General features: G+C 39.7%; 1 protein-coding gene, 1 long non-coding RNA gene and 1 pseudogene across 4 annotated transcripts; 2 read left to right on the top strand and 1 right to left on the bottom strand.

Annotated features, from left to right (window-relative positions):
* Nucleotides 1–107: 107 nt before the first annotated feature.
* On the bottom strand, nt 108–8761 carry LOC125645377 (uncharacterized). Its single transcript, XR_007359293.2, has 4 exons — nt 8677–8761; nt 4959–5038; nt 2715–2843; nt 108–797 (listed from the first exon to the last, which is right to left on the bottom strand). It is a non-coding gene; the product is annotated as an uncharacterized LOC125645377 (long non-coding RNA).
* C12H16orf87 (chromosome 12 C16orf87 homolog) lies at nt 8721–26390 on the top strand. Of its 3 annotated transcripts, none has more exons than XM_048870810.2 (5): nt 8732–9066; nt 13204–13434; nt 18581–18677; nt 21087–21269; nt 25852–26390. In XM_048870810.2, the coding sequence occupies exons 2-5, from the start codon at nt 13414–13416 to the stop codon at nt 25968–25970; spliced, it is 420 nt and encodes a 139-aa protein (XP_048726767.1). In that variant the 5' UTR covers nt 8732–9066; nt 13204–13413; the 3' UTR covers nt 25971–26390. The 3 variants fall into 3 exon arrangements, with proteins under 3 accessions (XP_048726765.1, XP_048726767.1, XP_074974477.1); XM_075118376.1 differs by having other exon boundaries at nt 13274–13434; XM_048870808.2 differs by lacking the exon at nt 13204–13434 and having other exon boundaries at nt 8721–9066.
* Nucleotides 11027–12540, top strand: LOC142068662 (large ribosomal subunit protein eL34 pseudogene; annotated as a pseudogene).

A 26390-nucleotide genomic window follows, 5' to 3' on the forward strand; every position in this document is an offset into this window, starting at 1 on the left:
TCAATAGGGATTTCAAAAGTTTCATCCTGTTATGTTAGAAGTTTGTATAACATTGTATGTGTTTGCACTTTGATTTTTTATACCAAATTTTTGCCCTCAAAGCGGTATTTTTGGAAAATCAAAGTATCTTTATTAGGTCACAACAGATATTACAGAATGCACAGCAGTAGTCATAAAACAATCCCCCACCCCATCACCCCGGTATCTATAAACACACACCATGCACCACAGTATTCAGTGTCAGGAAAACACCCAGCCATATTTATAAATTTACAGCAAGGTCCACACAATTCATAGCAGCAAGCAAAGCCCCAGGTCCAGCAGTATTTATCATTTGCAGAAGGCACAACACAACAGACACCAGCAGGCAAAACCCCCCCAAAATACATTATTTAAATTATCCAAGACAGACTATCTCAAGCCAGCAAGAGAGAATGCTACTGTGGCAGACAATGCAAATGAACCTTTAAAGCCTGCTTCAAACACATAGCTCTATGTTGGGTTCTTCTACTAGCCCAGGTGTCTGACTGCTCATATTTAGCGGACAGCCACTTCACCTTGTACCTCCACCCCAACAGCAGCTTTTTGCTCTTTACCTCACATATATTATGCAGTACACAACATCCAGCTATAACCATTGGGATGTTTTTCTCACTGAGATCTAAGCTAGTGAGTAAATACCACCAGTGTCCCTTCAGTCGACCAGAAGCACATTCCACAGTCATTCTGCACCTACTGAGCTGGAAGTTGAATCGTTCCTTGGCACTGTCCAGATAGCCAATCTATGGCTTCATGACCTAGGGGAGCAAGAGGTAGGCTGTGAATCACTATTTGGCATTTCTGCATCGTTATTGGTAATCTACTGTTTGGGAATTAATGTCCCTGCTTGCAGCTTTCTGAACGGCCCCTCTGTTCTTAAAGGTGCAAGCATCATGCACCTTTTGAAGCAACCCCAGTGATCCACTAGCACATGCATAACCATGGAAAAGTATCTTTTTTGTTGATGTAGCAATTTGGGCTGGTGCCAAAATAGGGATATGTGTTTTGTTTATTGCCCCATCACAACTTGGGAACCCCATTGGTGCAAATCCACTGGTATTTCTTGCACACTACTGAAACTCAGTCTTGCTTAGCAGGAGACCATTAATAGCCTTACACATTTTCACGACAAGGGAGGGCCCTGTCAAAGGGTTTACTACTCACCACTGTGGCACCTCTCTGTGGCCACATCTGGGGATTAGCTCTGGACCAGTCTATGCCTCCTCCTTTGGTTGCTCACCCTGTCTCTCTCTGAATTCAATTGCTCTCTCTTTGTGGCTTGGCCCTCTGGTAGACTTCCCCTTCCAGGGTATCAAAGTCCCACTGGATGATCTGTCTCAGGCTGTCTTCCGTTCCACTGCCCAGACTATTCCTCTTCTCCAGTGGCTTGGTAAGGGAATCCTGGACCACCCTCTATGCCAGGTTCCAGCCTAGGGAACAGGCTGTGACTACCAGCCACAGTCTATGCAATCCCAGACCCCGTTGCTGTTTCTCTGGGCTGCTTTCTCCCTTTCTTCACTAGCTCCAGTCCGCCTCTAGGTTACCATCAAAGCTATATTTGCTCCCTGTGGCTGTTTCACGCACCTCAGACTCTTGCCAGAGTGTATAGTCCAACTGTCCAACACAGGATCCCAGGGCTTACTTTCCCCCTAGCAGGGGTTTGTGCAGGAATAAAAATGTGACCACTTTTGGAGGGGAACATTCTGTACCCTCACTGCAGTCCCAGGGCTGAAGGAACTCGCTCTCCCCACCCCAACCCTGGTGGAGCTCTGTACCCCTGCCAATTATTGGTAGGGCCCATGCCCCTGCCCCCTAGACTTCTTCCTCCTCCTCCTCTCTCAGGGATGACTGCGGAGTTCTTGTCCTCTAATTCCTGGTCTTATACTAGCTCAGCTTGCCCCTGTGCAGCTAGGGTTCATCATCAATTAGAACTTATCAGCCCTGACTCTTCTCCCAGTGCAGCCTGTCAAAGGGTTATTTGCTCCTTTTACCTATGCAAGCCTTGTGTAGGATGGACACCCAATCACAGGCCCCCACTGTGGATTTTCCAACTCCAAAATAATTTCCCACCGACCGATAGCAATCTGGCACTGGAAGCGTATAGAGCATGACCACCACTTGCTTCTCCTCTGTGAATTCTGGTGTTGCTGTGAGGGAGGGCTGGGGCAAACTCAGCACACAGATCCATGCATGTGACCTTTTCATTCAAAAGTTCTGCAGCCATTGCTCTTCATCCCAAACTTGAATTATGATGTGATCTCACCAGTCAGTGCTTGATTCCTGGGCCCAGAAGCACTGCTCCACCTTCTGCAGCTGCTCTGTGAATACTACCAGCAACCTGGAGGTTTTTTTCACTATGTCCATCAACAAACTCTCGTAGTGCACACTGTCAACACAAGCAGCTGAGTATGCACACAGCTGAGTGATATATATACTTCAGCGGCTGTACACCAACCTAACTCATGTTGACCAAAATTTGTAGTGTAGATGTGACCTAAAACTCTTTCATCCCATGGGTCCACAGGCCCCTCTCTGGACTATAGAAAACCAGTATTAAAGAACAGAATTCTTTTAGATTGACTAAAGCTGCTGAGAGGAAGTGAAACTGAACTTATTGTATACATATTTTATGAAAGGTTTCAGAGTATTTTTGAAATATATTTTATGAAAGTTACCCTAGAAATGTAAGGCCTTCATCATTTCCCCTCAGGCAGGGATAACACACAGAGAGAGGGAGAAACTGCCAGTTTCCAGTTGGAGTGTCTTGCACATAATAAATAATTCTTTCATCTGGAGCGATGAAGCTGAGGTGGGATGGGAAGGGAAAAGAGGCATTTTTTATTTAAACTTATACAGTGGTTCTTTTTACTAATCTGTAGATTAGATAATTTAATATTATAATTATTAGATTTGTGTTGTTCTTAGTACGTTTACACTTGGAGATTCTGTAGTGTAACAGAGGCTTCTTTTCGTAAATTTCTATATAAAAGCATTCCAATAAATCAAAGGAAGGAAAAACTCTAAATCCCAAAACACTTCAGTGTTCAGATTACATGACATAATAAAAGAGAGACACAAAGAAGAACAGACAAGGACAAGAAAAGACTTTTCATAAGAGATCTAAAATGAGATGGAAATAGTGTCATCACTTTTTTGCTTGCTATTTCAAGTTCTTGTGAGGCACATTTCATATGGGTCTCAGTTCATCAAGGTGCTCAGCATTTCCACTGATATGCTGAGTACCATTAATTCCTGTTGAAGCCAAAGGGTTCAGTTACGCATAGTGTCTTTCTGGATGCTGGACTGGGCCCAGGGCTGCTGTCTGAAATGGTGCTAGTATTTGACTTTCAGAGCTTAGATTTGTTTTCTCCGTAGACAGAATCTACTAGACCATGTATTAAACAAATGTAACTCCATTTGAATGTGAAACAGTTGAATATATTAAGGAACACAATCATAAAAAGGGAAGAAAGCCAGAAAGTAATGAAAGCATTTGAAAACCACATGCATTATTCAGAAGGTCTCAGTAATGAATAATTAATTGCCTAAAGAATGAATACCAGCAGCTTTACATGGAGTAAGGGAACCGTTTTTTTGTTTCGTTTGTAACAGTATAGTTGAATTGATATTTTTGAACTGTAAACTGAACGTTATCAGCATCCTGTATATCATTCATTAATGCTTTGTTTTGATATAAATGATATTTCAATAGATTTATATTGATTTATGTATTACTTTCATTCTCCAGTAGAGAATGTTTCATGCAAAGCAGGACACTACTGTTTTTGTTAAAGACTCTGAAATCTTGTGTGACAAAACAGTTTCCGCTATGTATTCTCTATTCATGTAAATAAAGAAATAAATAATCATCTCTCTTGTAACAGAAGCAGCATAAGACTCCTGGCTCATTGAACCTAATCTTGATACAGAAACAAAACTCTGAAATTTCTTGTCTGCATAGCATGGATTTGTGCCTTTGGTTACAATCCCAGTTTATAGCAAAGATAAACATGCTTTTCCTTTTATGCAGGTATGGAGAAAGGCCTACGCTAGTAATAACGTGCTACAGGCTGAATCTGAATGCATTGTGAGAACAGTCAATCTCAGAGACCTGGACCCAGATCCTCAAAGACATTTAGGCACCTAACTTCTAGCTGCCTAAATACCTTTGAAAATCTGTGCTTCAGTGTACTCTCAAGGAAGGGAATAACAAGGAATGGGTAGGCAATTCAGTAACTTTATATCAGTACATGAAGCACAGCAGACAGATGTTAGCAAACATGGAAGAGTATAATCTAATAGACCTGAAACGTGGGAATAATCAAAACCATGACTTGATAGTTAATATGGATAGGTAAATTTATTCAGCAATGCGAGAAAGGGAAGAGGTGGAGAAGCCATGGCATCTCTCCAAAACAACTAACAGGCAAGGATAAGAAATGGGTAGTGAATGAGGAGGAAAGACTGAGTAAAACTAGAAGCAATAGGAAAGAATAGAAAACCTCTGATAGGGGTCTCTGTTAACACCAGCAAACATGGACAAAGTGGGCCGTGAAATGAGTGTTACTAATCCCTAAAGGAATGACAGCAACAATGCGGAGATTTCAATTGACCTGACAACCTGTCTGGATCTGAACTGGGTATTTTGGGTATAATGTAAGAGCTTATCACCTAGATTTTCAGCATCAGCATAAAAACTTTGTCTATTCTGTTTTTAAATGTAGATTCAAAACTTCACTATGACCTAGAATAGCTATGGCACACTCTAATCTGTGTTTTAATCCTAGAGATCAGTCAATTCCGGTCCTGGGTACGTTAACATTTAGGGTTTTATAATGTTCTTATGTTATTTTACCTTATACCATACATCTTACAAAATATGAATAGATTCATCAGTTTGTCAGTATTATGTCACTTACCCTACCACTCACAAATTCAGTTTGACATTGACTTCATTATTGTAGACTGCTTGCAGATTATGATAGATCCCTTGTAAACACTGAAGATACATAAAAAGAAATTACCGGCTGTATGGAACTCTCTCCCTTCCCCTGTGTGGGAGAGGGGTTCAATTGCCTCCATGGCACCATGTGCCCCTCTTCTCTAGATAATATAAAAGGCTCTCCATGATTTCGGGACTGTATTGAGGGAAGGGCTGGAGAGCGAAGGGGTGGGGTGGGGTGGGATGAGGTGAGGTGCTGGGCAGGCTAGTAACAAGTCCAGTCATAGAAGTCATCCCCCGTTTCCAGTCCCATATGGCCACCTGGGGGCTATATTATCTTTTTTTAAGAGCCCTCAGGCAGGACATTTGTGCTCAGTCTCTGGCAGTGTGGCTCCACTGGAGTCATGCATTCAAGAAGCAGGGACTGGCATGCTGGGACAAAAGTGGACATGGACCCACTGTGTTTGGGGGCAGGACAGCAGCTTTCCCTCCCCAAGGGCGGGCAATTTCTTCCCCCAACAGTATATGTGTGAGTGGGAGGAGAGAGAATCTCCCCAAGGGGGTCCCCGCAGATATTTTCCAAAATCCTCCTGTGGACTTTGTTACAGGAGGAGACTATCTGGGCCTGTGTTTCAAATAACTGCTAAGGGTGGGGATAGCCATCTATTTCCTGAGCCATAGTTTGCATTTCATTTTATATCTTCTTTGTAACTAACTAGTCAGTATGTGGACTCCCTTAGAATAAACAGCAGAAGGTCACCCAGTAGTAAACTGCTTATGAGAGTGAGTATTATACGTCTTGTATTCAGCGTAGCTCTTCATAGGACATATAGTAAATTTTCACAGTCTGCCTTAAAAAGTAAGCACAGCCATTTTAAGTCTGTACTTAGCAGAAATGCACAATAAAGAATATGTTGCTGACCTACAGTCTGTATGTTCTTTTAATTACTTGAGAGTATATGTTCCAATTTTAATTAGTTTCCCTGCCTCCACCTACAAGGGTTATCCTTCCCTTTTTATTAGAATAATTCTTAACTCTTTTCACATTTAAAATACCTTATAAACATTAATTCATTAATATTCACAACACTCTGAGTATCATCACCATTACAGATAGGTAAACTGAGGCAAGGAGTTTTCAGTAACTTGCCCAAGGCCACAAAGGGCATAAGTGTCATTGCTGGGATCAGAACTCAGGAGACTCACAGTTTTGAGCTCAGAACACAGCTCTCTTCAGCAGAATACCTGCCCTCCGTTATACCTGCTCTCTCCATTTTAGCATTGCGCCTGGCCTGCGCAATGCCCATCTGCTTTCCAAAAAGACAACATGGGCAAAGGAAGATACAAAGCAGATGGAAGTACCTACAAAGGGTTTTTTAGAACTTGACTGGATCTATGAGCTTCCAGCAGAAGACCATTACGGTTGGTTCTTTTTTGTCTGGAAGTTGTGGTTAACAGTCCAGGGTAGGTGTTTCTTTGTTTTTTCTTCCTACTCCCGTTCCCCCAAGAAAGAAACTCTGAAACCGTTGCCAGCAATTCAACAATTAGGTTTAGTGAATCAACAGGGATCCTTATAGGATGGTGTACTAGCTTAACTGCACCAGGCACCCGACTCCCTGCACTAGTCTGTGCATAAATGGCAGCAAGGAGATAGGATGGTAGGCCTGTGAACTGTAGGAAGATCTATCCTATGAGGAGTTAACAGAAGCTCTAATCCTTTTCTGTTTGGATTGGTCTGAAGAAAGAACAGTGTCTTTTTAATCTGACCAGTGGAAAAAACAAGCTGCACTGCCTGGTAAATAATTAAATACCTCACTCCCTGTATTGATTCCTTTCCACCAGGAACTAAATGACTGCATCAAGCCATCTTATCAATGTATTACTTTAACTGAGCAATAAACTAGCAATAACAAAAAAAGATCAGCTTTTAAAAATGTATCCTCCAGTGTGTCCCTATGTTTCTCTGCCTGAAGGAAAACACAGATAAGATTCTTAGTAAGAGCACCTTTATCCTAAGATTTTCTTCAATATCTAGACAACGCAAAGTGAATTAAAGTCCAAAATAGAGATGTAACTCCAAATTTCCTGTGTTGCATTGTGTGCAGAGCCAGCCTTACAATACATGGATTGCCACCCATGTGGAAGCATTGCAGTCCCAGTACAGCTCGATAATACTGTTGGCAGTTCTACTTCAGTAGAACTTAAACAATAATGTTCAACGTGAATTTTCCATGGAGACTTTCCCTCCTCTTTCCTCATTACACCCTTTACAATATATAGAAAAGTCATCCAAGGCTATGGTTAAGGTTGTCAGCACTGTCACTATCACCCTCTTTTTTCTCTCCAGAGATTGAGCTCATCTATAAACACTTTTTTTAGGGGAAAAAATGCCCTTTACAATTCAACAGTTTCAGACTAAGAGCTATTTCTTGACCTAGTTTTCAAATGTGAAAAAAACATTTAAATTATGTTCTCAAATTGTTTTAGAAAGCTTATTCAAAAAGAAATTTGGTCAGCAATAAATTTATATTATGGTATAAACACTTATTCTCTATACTTTCCCCCTCAAAAATACTAATATATAAAAACAATCTACCGGACAATTTTACTGATTTTTTGCTACAGATACCGGGCACAATATTTAGAAAAAAGATTTAAATGGATTAAAAGAAACGATTTTGAATTTGCAAGTGTATAATGGCATGTATGTGCATAACCCAGGCTGAAGCACTAGGCACCCAAAAATAAAGAAAGAAACATCAAACTAAAACAGAATAGAGCAACATAAAAATTCACTTCTCACCCCCAGAGTTTTCTTGTTCTGGATTTCTTGGTACAAAGGACTTGTATAGTCTGTTTTAAAATCTTAAAAAATGTTTTTGTTGTATATAAAAGATTTTAATTCAGTGAGATGTGTATTGAATTCCACTCCTGTTTTACTACCCCTATTCTTCTTATTCATACTTAGCCTATACTTTAATACTGGAAATAAGAGTAAACTTGTCTTTTAATTTCCCTCATATTATGATTGCTGCTAATAGTTATGGGACGGACAGTCAACTGGGAAAGGAAGATGCCTAAAGTGACCATCCTTGAATGACGTGTTACTTGTGTAAGATCGAAATTGAAGGATCGGGGGAGATAACCCTTAGCGCTGAGAGCGTTATAAAAACGAACAGCGCAGTGATTTTCAAAATGTTTTTCTTCTAGTTTCAACCACTTCAGAAAACCATCTTCCTGGAGACCCACTTTCCGACTCCCAACACCTTCCCTGAAGCAACGACAGGAGCTGGCCGGGCTCCACACAAAAGGAATTTTGCAACGGTACTCGTGAGACAAGATTAAACTCGCGTTAGCGCAATGGGTGTTGCAAGTACGCGATTTCTTTGTTCTCCCTGGTTACAGGCCCTACTATTTGTCAGCACTGAATTTCTCCTCTTTGCCTACACCCGCAGCCCCAGCGCTCCGTCCTCTCCCGCTGGCTGAGCCGGGGGCAACGGCCGGGAGCCGCGGGCGCTGAGAGAACTGGACGGCCGCCCTTCTCCCCAGCACCGGAGCGGCCACGCTGCAGCGCCCTGCGCGGAATCTGTATCTGAACCCACGGCCGGTTCCGCGCCCCCCGCCCGCGGCTTCGCCTTCCCTCAGAGCAAGAAGAGTCGCGCGCCGCCGTACCCACTCCCCATTAGCCCGCTTGCCTGAGACTGCCGTCCGGGCCCGGGCCAATCCCTTGACGGGGCGGGGTCTCGATAAATCCCGCCCTGCAGCTGCGGTCGTCGGGGGCGTGGCTTGTGACGGCAGGGAGGAGAGTAACGCGGGAGCGCTTGGGCCCGAGAGTTCGCGGCAGTGGGCGCGGGCTCGGGCGCGAGCCGGGTCCTAAGGTCGCGCGGGCGAGAGTGCACTTGCCCGGGCGGCCGCGTGAGGTGTGTGGCGCGCGCCGTGCCGGCCAGCCCCGCTTTCCATCGCGTCCCTTGGGGGTGGGGCGGCCACTTTCCCACCCAGCCGCAGCAGCAGCAAAGAGCATGTCCTCGAATAGGGCCAAGAAAGTGAAGATGGCCACCAAGTCCTGCCCGGAGTGCGACCAGCAGGTGAGACCTCGGCTGGGCAAGGGGCACCGAGCCTGCCCCCTTCCACCCATTAACTGAGCCTGCCCCGTTCAGCCCCCCTGTAAGGGAGAAGCCCGCGCAGTGCTGCTTTCCTCATCCCAAACCTCTGCAGCACCCTGCACATGTCCATCAGGGGTTGGCAGGGGAAGAGAGAGACTCACCTTTGCAATCCCCGCTCGCCTCCATTATTTAATAAAACGCCCTTCAGGACAGATGCGTTTATAACTGCAGCACTTTAGGATTTACAAGGTTGTTTTGGGAAGGGGCATGCTGCTACTTTGCTATTTATCTGGAGTGTTGTGCTCCGGAAGCTGAGAAAAGTGCCTCTGAGGAGAGCTGGGGGACACAGAGTGAGGTCGGAGAACAGAGCTTTTAAAAATAACCCAGAACTTTTTTTTTTTTTTTTGAACTGTGCATCCACTTACAAAATGGGATTCTGTTTGTCTGATGAGGTCCAAGTCACTCAGTATGAAAAAGTTAGTAACACAGTGCAGCTTAGGTGGTAGGAAAAGGGATTCTGGTACTCCATGCATCTGATGAAGTGGGTTCTAGCCCACGAAAGCTTACGCCCAAATAAAGTTGTTAGTCTGTAAGGTGCCACAAGGACTCCTTGTTGTTTTCACAAGAACCTGGTTCACCTTTCTTAATGGAAGTCTGATTTATTATTCAGTAATTGCTTCTAACCTCATAATTCATCATCATTCAAGAATCCCATTAAAAGTCTGCTTTGCCCTCTCCTTGCATGGCACAGGGCATGTTCAATGTGCTTATCCTGACTTACCTCTTATCTAGTTGCACAGAGTTCAGAAGGTCACAGCCCTTTTCCACACTGCTTCCACTTGTCTTAAGACTGGTCACTTTGTGTGATGTGTTCCACAACAAGGACTTCCTCACTAAATATAATGTTTTTAATGTTCTCTGTTGCTTCTGTCCACTCTCCAGCTCTTGATAGTTAGAGTAGTCATCTCTTGACTTTCTGAGTTAAAACGTTGACTGGATGTTGAACCTTTGCAAAGTTAATTCAGGAAGTTTGTGGCCCAGATGCATTCAGTTATGAAAAAGATGAGCTAGCTTCCTGAGTTTAAAATAAACTCACTTCTAAATGGTGCTTAATTTTGAGCCAGTGTTCTAGTGCAATATAGCCTTTGCCTTTCTAGTCTTTATCTGGAATATAATCTGAACATTTGGAAATATTGATTAGTATTATAGAGTTGTCTTATGCAGAAGGTTTTTGTGAAGAATATATAATTATTTACACTTAAGATATTAGTAACTTTTAAACAATTTATTAACTGTACAAATACAATTTTGCCTTTGGGTGATTAATACTCTCAAATGTGTGATACTGATTCTTTCCCTTTGCTGCAGTTTACCAGTTTGAGACCTTAATCAGAAGGATTTCTAGTGTAGTGTGACTCAAATCTGTAAGGAGTTTTGTGAGCTACTGCTCCACAAGTTGATCATCTCTTACTGGTGTATTGCCCTGGGGATGAATTGTATTGCAACAGCATTAAAAATTACATAGCAAAAATAATCAAATTGGATTATTACCATTTTATTTCTAACTAACTTGTCCTTGCTATTTACTGTTTACATAGTACTAATTTTGAACAATGGAAATGACTAGTCAGTTTCACTCTTTTGTAATCCACTGGCAGAATGGTACAGCACTACAAGAGAATGTTTAAATAAAAATAATTTTTTTTAACTTACTGAAAAATGTTTCTATTTCATATTAGATCCTATAAAACTCTAACCAATTTATTTTTAGGCCTGTATCAGACAGTGTCCTATTTTTATAAAGAAAAATAAAAAAAAAATTTAAATTGTTTGACAGTTAACTGTTGATTTGCTTATTCTTGCCTGGCTTCTACTTGCAATAGACTTACATTAGTTTTAAGGCATTTCAGTTCATCCTCAAGTCTTGTTTGGGAGGCTAGGCTTTTTGGGATATGCTTTCATATTTCTATCTTGACTTTAGTAAAGCTTTTGATACTGTCTCGCATGACCTTCTCAAACTAGGGAAATGCAACCTAGATGGAGCTACTATAAGGTGGGTGCAAAACTGGTTGGAAAACAGTTCCCAGAAAGTAGTTATCCGTGGGTCACAGTCATGCTGGAAGGGCATAACAAGTGGGGTCCCGCAGGGATCAGATCTGGGTCTGGTTCTATTCAATGCCTTCATCAGTGATTTAGATAATGGCATAGAGAGTATACTTACAAAGTTTGCGGACGCTACCAAGATGAGAGGAGTTAGGATTAAAATTCAAAATGATCTGGACAAATTGGAGAAATGGTCTGAAGTAAATAGGATGAAATTCAATAAGCACAATAAGCAAAGCACTCCATTTAGGAAGTAACAATCAGTTACACATACAAAATGGGAAATGATTGCCTAGGAAGGAGTACTGCAGAAAGGGATCTGGGGGTCATAGTGGTCCACAAGCTAAATATGAGTCAGCAGTGTAACACTGTTGCGCCAAAAAAAAAAAAAAAAGCAAACATCGTTCTCGGATGCATTAGCAGGATTTTTGTAAGCAAGACAAAAGAAGTAATTCTTCCACTCTACTCCATGCTGATTAGGCCTCAACTTGAGTATTGTGTCCAGTTCTGGGCGCCACATTTCAGGAAAAATGTGGACAAATTGGAGAAAGTCCACAAAGAGCAACAAAAATGATTAAAGGTCTAGAAAACATCACCTGTGAGGGAAGATTGAAGAAACTGGGTTTGTTTAGTCTGGAAAAGAGAAGACAGAGGGGACATAACAGTTTTCAAGTACATAAAAGGTTCCTACAAGGAGGAGAGAGAAGAATTTTTCTTCTTAACCTCTGAGGATAGGAGAAGAAGCAGTGGTCTTAAACTGAAGCAAGGGAGGTTTAGGTTGGACATTAGGAAAAACTTCCTAATTATCAGGGTGGTTAATCGCTGGAATAAATTGCCCAGGGAGGTTGTGGAATCTCCATCGTTGGAGATTTTTAAGAGCAGGTTAGACAAACATCTCTCAGGAATGGGCTAGAATAATACTTAGTCCTGGCACCCGATATAAAAAATGGTTCAGCATCTGACATACCATTTTAGGTTGTCCTACAACACAGCCTCTAAGAAGACCAGGCTGTCCCGGACACCAAGTAACAGGATTGTTTACCTTTACACTAAGAAAGTTGGCAAGGCGCCAAAGTCTGCATGTGGTATGTGTCCAGGAAGACTTTGCGGTGTTTGTGCTGTGCGCCCTTAAGTCCTTATGAGGCTGTCAAAAACACAGAAGCATATTGGAACCGCCATAGGCTCTGCTATGTGTGCTAAATGTGTCTGTGACAGAATCAAACAAGCTTTCCTTATTGAGGAGCGGAAGATTGTTGTGAAAGTGTTGAAGGCACAAGCACAGAGTCAGAAATCTAAGTGAATCTCTTTGTATGGTCTGCCTAATAAATGAAACTTCAACTTTTAAAAAAAAAAGTGTGGGAGACTGGACTAGATGACCTCTCGAGGTCCCCTCCAGTCCTATGATTCTATGGGTCATGAGAGGTGAAATCAGAAAGTAACTGAAATACTTCTCTGATGGATTATATCTACTAAAGGACAACCTATCCTAAATGCTCAATTACTGAGGGACAATCAACACTGATTCCTATATTTGCTTTCTACAACCAACTCTATATAATTTTTCATGAGTGATGTACCTGAATATTTGGAGCATAATAGCTAAACTCTATCGTTAAATTTATTCACCTAAATTTGGGTTACTGCAGATTATATACTTATGACTATATAAGATTATATATTTTATTACTTTTAAACTAGATTTTGTACTAATCTAAGCACTACACCCAGATGTACAGACACTGTTTCCTTAACCTGTGTATTGTATAATTTTAACATTAGCTTTAATACAAAATTTTAATATGAGCATTGCTTGCAAATATGCTGACATGTTCAGTTTGGCATTATATTTTGTTTCTGGGAGAAGCAAGTAACATGCTCAATTGTCATCCTGGGCGATAAAAGAAGAAATTAAAATGAATAAAGGTATTTCAGTGTAAGACTTTTTGCAGTCTAATATCGTTGGGGGCTTATGATGCTGTAAGAGCAAGTAATTAATTTGTTTTTGTTTTTTTAAAGGTCCTGCTAATCTAATTTCATTCTGCTTAAAGTAAATGGTATGCATGTCCAAATTGAATTTCTGTGCTAGGCTCTTCCTGCTGCTAGCCTGGAATTACATGCATATGTGCTGTCCCAGCCCAAAGGCTGCTAGTGTGGCCTGATTGTTTCTCAATGCTCTGGAACCCTTGTGCACACAGTAGAAGAAGCTAAATTCTTGCCTTCGCACCAATGGAACCCACAGCTTTATATGTAAGTGGCTAGGTTATATATTCCCCAGAATAGTCACCCATAGCTATCTGTCAGTCCTTCCATAGAGGAAGTTCTCATCTTGGGCAGTCAGTCTGTGCTACCAGTTCTCAACTACTCTCAGAACAGGGGTGTTGAGGTACATGCCCAGAATTCTGTGCTGCCAGTAATGTGTGTGTGGAACTTTTCATGGAAATAGTTTAAATTCAAACTCTTGAGGCGATTTAGTATATTGACTGCATACACCTTAAGTGTAAGAGCTTGCTTAGAACCACTCACCATATGTGGTGTTAAAACAAAATCAAACCCACATAGTTGAGTAAATCAGGGAGCCCAAGGCAAATGGTGTTAATAGGGTGAAACAAAGAACAGATTATTTTTTAATATTTGTTATGCAAATGAATTAAATGAAAATTTGGCATAGAATAGTAGGTAGGGTATGGTCCAGCAAACTCTGACTATTATTGTGGGATAGATTCACTATGTATTATTAGTAAGCATTCACAGAATTTTAACCCATATTTTGCACTTTTATAGCACTTTCCTTTCAAAGATGTTGGAGCCCAGCATTTCTCTGAAAAGCAACTATGTAAAAATTCAACCTGTACTTATATTCAAAATCATCTAGTATCATTTTCCCTTTAAGCTCAACTCCCTGCCTCCTCCCCCCACCCCCCAAAAAAAAAAAAAGTCCTTTAGGCAGAGATTAAGTCTGAAAAGGTGAATATCAGAGAGATTGGAGTGATCAAAAGCAGAGTAGAATAGAAATCCTGTGCCACCTTAATTAACTTCAGATATCAATCATTCAGCTATATCTAAAAATAAATATATTATTTTGGTTCTTGATATTGCAGCACAGTTATCAGACAATCGGCTTATTAAATGCGAACGCAATCTCTGGTAGGTTAGTCAGATTTTGGGGCGGGCCAAACCTTGTGTACAAAAAGTCTTTCCATTAAAGTTAAATCATCAATCTAAAAATCACACTTGCTCTGAATTTTTTTGCCTATTTCTCTTAATTGTGACACTTAAGATTACTATAATTGAACAATTATAGAAATTATTTTTTAAATTTTATGCATTTGACAGCATTTTCAGTATGGTCAGTATATCTTTTGTGTAATCAGTTTCCTTTTGTTTGTGTGGGTCTTTTATGCAATAATTTGTGAGAGACATTTTTGTAAAAATGATTGGAAAATTACAAAAATTGGCAGAGGTACTGGTGGTAGAAGCAGCAACTGAAACTACTTAACTCTTTGAAATTGTTTAGGTTTCAAGTTGTCCATTTTACCACTCTTAGGCAGTATAACCACTAGATACAATAGAAAAAAATTCTAATTTTCAATAACCATCTGATGCCGCCTTCTCAAAATTTGGTTACATGTGCAAAACAACAATTATAGCCAGCTATATCCTAATACCAAAGACTTGGTGAAAGCAAGTTTTGAGAATTATTTTTTGGGCTGGTGAAATAGTATTGGCTCAGTGGTCTCTAGAAGGATGGTATTCTTGAATACTTTGAATGTACATTTTTTTTTAAATTTCATATGAGGTTTCTCCTGATCAAAGTGTGAGGTATAAACAGAAGTGATCAGTTATTAAGTCTAAATTACATGAGGATGATGATGCCTAAGAGTACAGCAAAGGAAACCAACTGCCACTTGGCCTCTAACAAGCTTAGACTAAAAAAGTTATTGTTTAAAAATAGCTATTTATGTAGGCTCTACGAAAAGATCAAATCTTGTGCTCCCTGTACTGGTTCTGCAACATTTGCAGCTATTCCAAGAGATGTGTTCCCCTTTGATGTGGCACATGAACAAGTAAGCAAAACAAGGACTTCCTGAATTTCCCTTTTAAGTTTTAATAGAACTGCCTCACAGTTGTCTGGATGAGATCAGATGTTGCACAATAGAAAAGGATTAAAATTTGTATGAAAATTTATTTGTAAACTTCTGGGACAGCTTTACAAAGAATGCAGCTTTTTAAAACTGTGTGGGTGGGTTAAATTAAAAAAAAAAACAAAGAAAAGAAAAAGTACCTGCTAGAATTGTGTTTCTTTCAAAGAATAAAAAACTTAAATAATTGCCAGGTTTACTCAGAAAAATATGTGAGTTGTATGTAAAAATAATGCATGCCATTGATTCTGAGGTATTCCTCCGTTCCACACTTTTTTAATTTAAAAACATAACCAACTACGTTTTGAATGAGCTGCATGGCTTACTAGTTAAGTGAACTGTTTGTAGAATTGCACTGCATGCTTCAAGTTTGGTAATGAAAAAATGCTTTTCTTAAATGTAAAGGAGTACTTGTGGCACCTTAGAGACTAACCAATTTATTTAGTCTCTAAGGTGCCACAAGTACTCCTTTTCTTTTTGCGAATACAGACTAACACGGCTGTTACTCTGAAACCTTTCTTAAATGTGATGTCCTTATAAACGTGTGAAGCAAAGCACAGAAAATGTAGCTGTGCTGCAGAAAGCAATAACACAGTTTGTGTGGCCTGTGTAGCGGAGAATTCTCCTTTGTATGGACCAGCAGTTTGGTTATGGCATTTTGTTCTTCTGTTAGAAGCACACTGAAATTGGTTTCCTGTGCATCGGGTAAAGTATAAACAGTAAATACTTTCATTATTGATGGTTTTAAGAAGCAGCAGCGAACCTGAAGAGATTTGTCTCGATGTTTTTGACATGTTCATGTTTTTGTTTTTTTCTTTTGTGTGGTATCCTGCGTTAACACTGTTTTATTTGAACGTTAATTTCTTCCAAATTTTTTTAGTTTCCTCTGTGTTTTTTAGTCCTTTGCATAACTTTGTCTTGATACAGATCTAATCAAAGCAGCACAATGCACTCCTGATTGACTCCTAAAGCCATGATTTGCAACATGTTTAATGTAGATGATGTGCTTTGGTAACTTTTTCTGTTCTTTTTTAATTGTTGAAGGAAAGAATTTTTGTTAACATTTTTTTAATAAGGAAGGAATACGCTACTGTCCTTGTAGCTGTAAGCATTCTAGAATTTTCCCATATCGTTCTAAATTCTTCCATATTGCAAGTATTCAGCCAGATGGGGTAGTGCTGGGTTTCCTCTACTTACTATGAAACAGCGTGGCTAAAAATCAGTGTTTTTTAAAAAAAAAAAAAAAAAAAAATCAGATTTTTTTATGTAAATCAGATTTTTTGATAAAATACTTTTTGAGGAAAAAACCTATCTAAACATAGTTTTAATTAAAATACATTATAGCGCAAAGGTATCTAATCATAGAATAGGGATCATAAATTCTAATACTATAGTACCAGGCAATATAATCATGTAATGTTTAAGAAAAGTTTTGTAAATGAGTTCCAATAGTTCATGGATTAGGGACCCAATCTTATGGGGCTCCACGGGCTTCTGTATAGATTATTTAGGTTAATCTTTCTATCTACCCAATGGGACTCAGTGCTCAGTCTAGAAGATACCATCAGAGATGCTTAGTTTTGCAGTTCTCAAACTGGATTTGTGTCTCCAGAGATAACATGCTTGTTAACAGAAAAAATGTTTTGAAATAAATAATATATAGAGGTGAGAAATAACAGACCTCAACCCTGTTGTCTCTCTGCAAATTTGTGTACACAGATTCAATCCCCTACCTCTCTCTAAAAGTGCTAAATTTCAAAGTTCAATGAATAGAAGATCGTTGGGGGCGGAATAGATCTGGACAAGGAGAAGATAAATGTGAGAAGGGAGGGACAGGCAGTAGAAACAAAAGTGAAACTGTTTGAACAGCATATTCCAGAAGTCTTGAGGTCTTTCTGAGTGTAGTCTTCATATGATTTGAGATCTACCATACCATTCTCTCTCTAGAAGAAAAGGAGTACTTGTGGCACCTTAGAGACTAACCAATTTATTTGAGCATGAGCTGTAGCTCACGAAAGCTCATGCTCAAATAAATTGGTTAGTCTCTAAGGTGCCACAAGTACTCCTTTTCTTTTTGCGATTACAGACTAACACGGCTGTTACTCTGAAATCTCTCTAGAAGGGTAAACCTATAATGGCAGCAGGCCGTAAAAGAGACCCAGTTTGGGAATAAGAACCATTCAAGAAATATATGTTTGCTGCTGATCTTTTAAAAAAAGTCACACCAGTGAACTGGTGGAAGTCATTTAAGCAGTGGATTCAGAGACGGTTGAAGTGATGATCTCACATTTAACAGCAGTAGTGTCTTCTGCCAGTGTACAAAGAGAGAATATTTTCTTCCTTTGGACTAATTCATTCATTCCAAATTGAGAAATCATTTGGGACCTGAAAAAGCAGGAAAGCTCGTTTTTCTTTTCCAGATTATGACCAAACAGAAAAATGAAGGTGAAGACAACTGAGTTAGCTGCGGAAGCCAATATTTTACGTTTTTCATGTTGACCTGGCTTACATAGTCGATTTAATTTTTTTTAATATTTCATTTAACTCTTTTAGTTAAAAACAATTTTAACAAATACAAACCTGATTTTAAAAAACTTGAATGTTTAACTAAATTCAAACATTCATATGCTTGGTTTGTTAAAATATTATATGTTTGCTGTGGAAGAAAAAAATTCAGAATACATAATGTTGTTTTAGTTAAATGAAACAATTTAAATGTCTGTCTGGTGATGTTCTCCTCCTAATACAGCATGGCAAGAAAATCCTCCAAATATTAATGATTAACCTGTTGAATAGTTCACCTCCCAATGACTTCATAAATATCTGCTTCAGTTACCTTTGGTAAATGAAATAAGCAAACAATCATTCATTTTCTGATATTGCTGTAAAACTAATCTGAAAAGTTTTCAAAATAAATCACTGTTTAAAAATGTATAGTGTGTACCTTCTACAAATGAAACCACATCTATCTCTGAGTTGTGAAGAATATGTATTAAAGTTATAACTACCAACAAGAATGCACTTTTATGTAGAAATCCATTATTAAATCAAGTCTTCCTGACTAGTGATTTAAATCAAATCCACCCTGTTATGAAACTTTATGAAATGCACAATAACACGGAATACTGTTTGGGGTATAAACAAAATGTGAAGAATATCTTGGAGGTCACATGTGCCTTGTATTTGGGATTTTTTTTCTTAACGGAGGAACTCTTGTGATATTTCAAAACCTTATTTTCCCCACTTTCTTTCAGGTTCCTGTTGCATGCAAATCGTGCCCTTGTGGCTACATATTTATTAGTCGAAAGCTCTTGCATGCCAAACGTGCTGAGAAATCACCACCCACTGCAGGTAAACCTTACTGAGGGGCTTTCCCTTTCATATTTCTGCTTTGGAAAAAAAAAAAAACAATGAAGAGCGTGTGGCCTCCTGTATTATAAACTTGGACTTTTGTCCGTTCTTCTTTCCTTTACACTGGGGCAAGGCAGACTTTGAATATAAGTTAATCTTTCACAAACTGTGAAAGACAAAAGGTGGTGTTTTTGCAGCCTTCCTTCCTGTGTACGGATGGTAGTGACATTTTTATTCATTAAAAAGAAAAGGAGTACTTGTGGCACCTTAGAGACTAACCAATTTATTTGAGCATAAGCTTTCGTGAGCTACAGCTCACCAGTTTATTTGAGCATAAGCTTTCGTGAGCTACAGCTCACTTCATCTGATGAAGTGAGCTGTAGCTCACGAAAGCTTATGCTCAAATAAATTGGTTAGTCTCTAAGGTGCCACAAGTACTCCTTTTCTTTTTGCGAATACAGACTAACACGGCTGCTACTCTGAAACGTGCCATTTTATTAATTGTTTATCTGTTAGCTGCTTACTTATTCACCATGCAAATATACTCCCTACGGAAAGCTTTCTGTTAATCCTACTTAGAAGATAAATGTCTAGAGAAGCCAGATTTCATAGTACTCGATGACCGAAGTTGTTTTATTCAAAAGTAAATTCCTATTTTTTTTTAATGAGCTGCATTGAATTTATTAACTCAGTCCTGAAATAGCAGAATGTCATTTAATGCTTTGTATAACAAATGTATTTTGGAAGCTCTTAAACTAAAAGCTACTTAAGATGTTATTTTTAAAGTATGCAGTAAAATAAAAAAATGTATTTTCCCAAATTCGAGGTTTTCTGTTGATGTATATGCAAAGGAATCAGTTGGATGTGCGTTCTAGCATGATTCATGTTCTCCTTTATGTTCTTTATTAATGGTTTGTCTACCACTAATAGGACATTAGAATAAATCCCCTTCAGGGAAGATCCCCAAAGAATCTGATTTAGAATTGTAGAAGTTCTTCACTTACAAGGTTTACATGATCAGATTAGAGAGTTTTTTTAATTTAATCTGAAGAGAAAATGTTCCAATTGTGAGCTTTAGGAAAATATAAAGTGGTGATGTCAGACATGTTGATTCTTGCAAGCTGGAGGCAGTGTGGGAATGACTGTGGAACTTGTTTTGGAAGGTGTGATTGGTGTTTTTTCCATTGTTTAGCTAGTGGTTGATAAATGAAACTAGTTACCAACCCAATTAGATACGTTAAAGGGTTTATTATGATTATGCAAGGCTCTTGTGTAATTACAGTGGGAAAGTGAATATATCTGGCTCTCCTGTCTAATATATTCACAAGCTATGTCCTGCCATCTAGTTGTGGCATATGTCCAGTCTACAGTAAATTGGGAGGTGGGACGAAAGGAAAGTAGTAGAATGACATCCAACAGGTAAATACCAAAAGCTCTCGGGTGCAAAATTTGGAAGTTTTTTCCCAAAACTAGCATGTGAAAAGTGTGAAGGCAGCTTGATTAAGGCTGTGTACACACTACAGCTTAAGTCGGTGTAAGTTCTGTCACTAAGAGGTGTGAATAAGCCACCCCCATGAGTGACGTAAGTTACACTGACCTAAGCACCGGTGTGGACAGTGCTATGTTGGCGGGAGAGCTTCTCCCGCCAACATAGTTACCGCCACTCACGGAGGCTGGAGTAGTTAAGTTGACAGGAGAGCTCTCTCCCATCCGCTGAGAGCGTCTGCACTAGAAGTGCCGCTGTAAGCTCTGAAGTGTAGCCATAGCCCGTGTCTGTACAGCCCCTAACACAATGGGTCCTGATGGTAGTTGGAGCCTCTAGGTGCTGCTGTCGTACATACTGAGTGTACAGTTGAATTGGTGTCTTATGTTGAATTGTATAATATGAGAATGGTTTCAGGAGTGATGGCAAAACAAAACAAAAAATGAAGATTTAGTGTTTGCCTCTTTATCCATTTCTTAATAGTAATTGGGAACACCTGGAATGAAAGCAGTGACTTTCAGTACATCAGAAGTGATACATCAGGAACATTTTAAAATTGTGATCTGTGCAGTTAGTTTCACTGACTTAAGAACTAAGCATTTCCTATGCACTGTATTGCTAATAGATGCTCCTTATTTATTGCAAAATGCTACATAAATGTCGTCATAATTAAGACTTGATCTTTGTGATGAAAAAAAAATGGGGTATGTCTGTGCCTTTGCCTAGAACAACTTGCTCAACTCTCAGCTCAGCGGATGGTGTGCAGATGCAGTCGAGTGTTGTGAACTGCTTGAGAGGTTACTACTGTGCAGGCAACTAATCATTCTTGTTAAGAGATCTAAGGGAAGAGGTGGGGTGGGGAAAGTGCTGAGACTGAATAACAACAAAGACATAAAAGCAAACATTTTCTTTATTCATTTATACAGAAAACAAGAGTGAGGCCAAAAGGAGACGAACAGAGAGAGTTAAGCGAGAGAAGATAAATTCTGCAGTAAATAAAGACTTAGAAAACAGAAAAAGGTCCAGATCTAACAGCCATTCAGATCATAGCAGACGGGGACGAGGAAGACCTAAGAGTGCCTCAGCCAAAAAGTGTGAGGAAGAAAGAGGTATGAGAATTAGAAAACCTATTTGGGGAAAGTTATTTTTGGTTTTGGGGTTTTTTTTTAATGGCGTGCTGTCATTAATCCAACTGGCGACCTGTTTTAGGCTTTGTCTACACTGCATTTTCATTGTTAAAACTTTTGTCACTCAGAGGTGTGAAAAAAAACCGACCCCGCACGACAAAAGCTTTAACAACTAAAAGCTTTGGTATGGACAGTGCTTCGGCAGCAAGAGATGCTCTCCTGGTTTCAAAGCTACTGCCCCTCTCTTGGGGTGGTTTTATTTTGTCGCTGGGAGCAACAAAGAGTGGCTACACTGCTCACCTTACAATGGCGTGGCTGCAGTTGCACAGCCATGCCGTTATCAGATGTGCAGTGTAGACATAGCCTTAGTTAAATAGTGGAGTCTCTGAAACTTGAAGTCTTTAAATCATGATTTGAGGACTTCAGTAACTCAATTGGGGTTGGGATCTATTACAGGAGTGGGTGGGTGGGGTTCTGTGGCCTGCTGCAATGTGCAGCAGGTCAAACTAGATGATCGTGATAGTCCCTTGTGACCTTAACGTCTATGAGAAGGAAGAAAAAATGTCTCATGCTGTAGTGACTTGTTAGTTTTCCTATCCAGACCAACACTTGGGTAATGTTATTTATGGCAAGGCTAACTCATTTCCTTCAGAGAAGCAAGAACTGTTGCAAACATCTGCTTCTGATAAGATCCAGTGGTCCTTCATAGGCTTCTAGGCTTAAGCAGATTGTCTGCAGGGGTCAGAGAGGATTTCCTTCTTCCTGCTGTCTCCATGATGAACCTTTACACAGCTGACCACATGGATTCATTTTTCTCTGAAGCAGCCAGTGTAAGTCACTGCTAGAAGTAAGATACTAGGCTATGTCAGAGATTCACACTCTCCTTAATAATGAGAGTGTATGTTAAGTATCTCACAACCAGTTCTCTTCAGATGCTCTTGGTTCACATGGTACTTCAGACAAGATAGGGATGCTCCAAAGGAGGGTGCCAAAGGAATTAGTGTTACGATTTTATAGTTTTCTTGCGTTTGAGGAAAACACATTCCAACTCCTTATTCGCTGCAGTCACAAACTAGGGTGCTCTGATTAATTGTCAAAGAAAATAATTAATACAGTCAGGATTGCTAAGGAGCAATTGGACAGAAATAGCAAGAGCTTCTTGACAAACTTATGACCTGTCTTATATTATATTTCTGGTAATAATAGTAATAGAGGGTGGGGGTTTTCAAAAGTGGTCACTTGGGAGCACAAGTCCTGTTGTCTTCTAATGAAATTAATGCTCCTAAGTAACTTATGCAGCTTTGAAAAAACCACCCTCAGTTTATCTTGTTGGATCTGTCCCGGTCTCGACGCTTAACAACACTGTAAGACATCAAATATGCACATCTCTAAGTACTTCTCAGCCCTTTACTGTGCAGCTTTGTGGCTGTGCCTCTTGGAACTGCTGGTACCAAGAGCCTGTTGGCGTTTCATTTACCTTTTATTTTTAGAGGATTTCAATTGGGCCATAAACACTTCATCCCGAAGCTTGGCGTACAAATATGAGGATTTGTGAAGAAAGAGCAAGTTTCCCCTTACATGTTTTAGAACATCCAGAACTTTCATTTAACATTACTGGAGTGTAAAAAGCACTCGTGGAAGCTTACCATGCTGGGGCTGTTCTTCTGTGCTGTTGTAACTTCAAAATCTTATGTCATCTGTGGGGGAAAAAAGTGGATATTAGTCCATATTATGCAATAGAACCTTTTAGGTCTTTTGAAACTTAAATATTTTGTCTTCACTGTAAAAACAAAAGAACTTTTTTCATAGTGATTTCACTAGAGTTTTTTTGTTGTTGTTTTTTTAAATTCCTTATCCAAAACTCACTGGAATTTTGATTCTAGAAATGACAGGGCCATTTATTGTGTTTGAGGAGAACACATTGCTAGACCCTGCAAAGAGTGTGTGTTGCTGTTTCTTTTATATGTATTTCTTGAGCATTTAAAAAATCTTTTCTGATTGCTGCTGAGGTGGTGTGCTAGGCCCTACACAGTTTTGACCCTTCACTATAAGATCACTGTTAGCTAGGATAGAGTTCTCTTTATTTTGGTGTGCTGAAATTTTGATGTGTGTAATTTTCCATTTTGGCAGCAAAGGATTTCTTCTCATTTCTGGTGTCTTACAAAAATAGTTGTGCATACCTGCAGAGAAGTCTCAAGTGTGAATAATAGAGAACTGAGTCAGACTGTCTTCAGATGAGGAAGGTTTTAATAGGATATCAGATTGTTTTTTCTAAATCAGAGGCTGTACGTAGCAGGTAGGAAAAGGTCAACCAACTATAAAATGTTCAATAGTTGCTGGTGAGAAGGATGAAACTGTAGTAAGAATGGCTATAACTTACAAGTTCTACATTGATGATTGGTACTGCTTCATAGTAGAATCATCTGGCAATGTTTTTCACTATGTTCTTCAAAATTGTATTTCCATTGGAATAGCTATTCATTTGAAAACATCTTGGAAAAAATGTTCACTTGGTTAAGAAGCCTGTAAATAAATGAGAGTAATTTTGTAAAATTAATTTTACAATCATTTGAATTCCAAGTGAATGTTCATGGTGAAAAGGAAGTACTTCAAATACATTTTATTTTGAATACATTGAATCTCCTGCCATGCTTAGCAAAAAGGAGTTGGAGGAAACTCAGAAACCCTTCTTTGAAGATGTTAACAGTTTTGGATGGCTGAGCTTGTTTGGGTTAGAGTAGTGTGAAACAGGAAAAAAGATGACTGCAAGCTAGAAGTATTTCATACAGAATAATTAGCACTTACAATGCTTTCTTCTGGAACAAAAAGAAAAGGAGTACTTGTGGCACCTTAGAGACGAACAGATTTATTTGAGCATAAGCTTTCGTGAGCTACACCTCACTTCATCGGAAGTGAAAGCTTATGCTCAAATAAATTTGTTAGGTTTCAGAGTAGCAGCCAGTTAGTCTGTATTTGCAAAAAGAAAAGGAGTATTTGTGGCACCTTAGAGACTAACAAATTTATTTGAGCATGAGCTTTCGTGAGCTACAGCTCACTTCACTCTGGTTTTTAGTTCCTGACTTCAAGCTGAATGCAGCAGATGGTACTGCATCTCACCTCACCAGGGATCCAGCTACAGTGACTTGTATTCCCAAGATTGAATGTGTTTTGAATGCTAGTACTTAACTAAAACAACCTTCTTATAGCTTTGCATTAGAACATCTGTGCTGGCTTTTGATATTCCAAGTACCTCACTAAGCAAGCTGCTGTGTAGTGAAACGTGGGAAGCATAGTTGTGTAGGTGCTTTGAGGTTGCTAAATAGCTTTCAACAGACTTTAATGTTGAGCCATTGAGTGGGGAGAAAAGACCATAAATCAGCAAATGGTCCCAGACTGAAATCTAAATACTGAGTGTGTCTGGACACCATTATATACTTACAGGGACACTGATAGGTTAAAATAAGCCAAACTTTAAGCCCATGCGGTGGTGATCCCCCTTAGCTGTGAGCCCCATTCCCAGTCCTCTGGAAAGACCCAGGTGAGGGAGTGCTTTGAGGGGGTGAAGATAGGGGATCTGTGCAGATTCCCTCATGGAGTGCTAGACTACCCAAGTATGCTCTCCTTCCTGCAATGCATGTTAGCCCCTGCTCAGCCTCACTTAGCCCTTGCTGGCTAGTTGACAAAAAGAAGCTGACGAAAGAGCTTCTGTAATGCTGGGCAGTTATCAGGGAGGAGCTCAGGGGATAGACTGGGTGGGTGGAGTGCTGAATTAAAAGAGGTGGCTGTGACAAAGCTTCCTTTTATGGACCTTATGTGTGCCACAGGAGAGCCTTGCAAGGTTGGAGTGCTGCAGCAGGTGAGCTCCTTGATGGCTCACTCTTGCACTTACGTGACCCACCTGCAGCCCCCTCCACTCTCAGTTGGCTTGTCTGGATGGAGCAGGCTCCCTGGGGTATTAACATGTCCCATGTCAGGAAAAGGCTAGTGTTCCTGAAGTACTAGAAGTCTGAAACCCCTGATGGGGCTTTGAGTCATGAGTTCTGGGTTCTTCTCTTGGCTCTGCCACTAATCTGCTCAGTGATCTTGGACAATTTACTTAACCTTTCAGAATCTCACTCTCCTACCTATACTATAGGGAAAGGACTACCCTACTTCTTACAGGTGTTGAAACCTTCATTTTGTAATACATCATTTATGTCCTCTCAGAAAGGTGCTATTTAAATGTAACGTGTAGAGAGTTGTCTTTCACCTGGAGGAAGAAGCATTAGGCAGCATTAACTACTCTCTCATGTGTGTGTTAGGAATCATTCATATGATGTTAGGCTGAGTCATCTTTTCTTGTCACTGAAGAATAGGCATTTGTGTCATATATTTTCAGACTGTTGATTCAGTGACTTCTTTTCCCTGACGGGAGCTGCTTATCTTTAATACCACTTTTCAATACTAATATGTTGTCCCATATAACAGTAATTTAGTATCTGTGTAATTTATATACAAACTTCTGATACAGGAGCTGGAGAAAAGCTTTTGTTTCATAGTGACTTTTCTTCTTCTTCTTCTACAGAGAAACAAGAAAAAGAAGTTGACATGTATGCTAACCTTTCAGATGAAAAGGCTTTCGTGTTTTCAGTGGCCTTGGCGGAAATAAACAGAAAAATTATCAATCAAAGACTTATTCTCTAACTCACCACATACAACTGACTTTGTTGTATGCAGTGTGGCTAGCATATTTTCAAGGTGTCATGGACTCCCAGGAGGCATATTGTCTTCATCAACCAGGACCATAGCTTTTCCCTGTTAAAACTGTGCTGCTGTTTTGGAGCTCACAGACTTTTGTGTGTCTACACATCAGCAAGAAGCGACGTTGTCAACATTTGAGTTCTTTATGCTTTGGAGACTAATGCTCGATGAACGCACAGAGAGAATGCACCATTTCCAGAGCACTTAGTTAGATTTGCTGCCCAGAAATGCAATATTTTAAATACTTTCTGAAAGAATGATTTTCTTTTAGAACTAAATATATTTCAGATTTTTCAACGATATTACAGTTTACATATGTATAGTTCATCTAACCTTTTAATAAATTGATATTCTGATATTGAA

This window comes from Caretta caretta, chromosome 12, assembly GCF_965140235.1.
Source record: "Caretta caretta isolate rCarCar2 chromosome 12, rCarCar1.hap1, whole genome shotgun sequence".
NCBI lineage: Eukaryota > Metazoa > Chordata > Testudines > Cheloniidae > Caretta > Caretta caretta.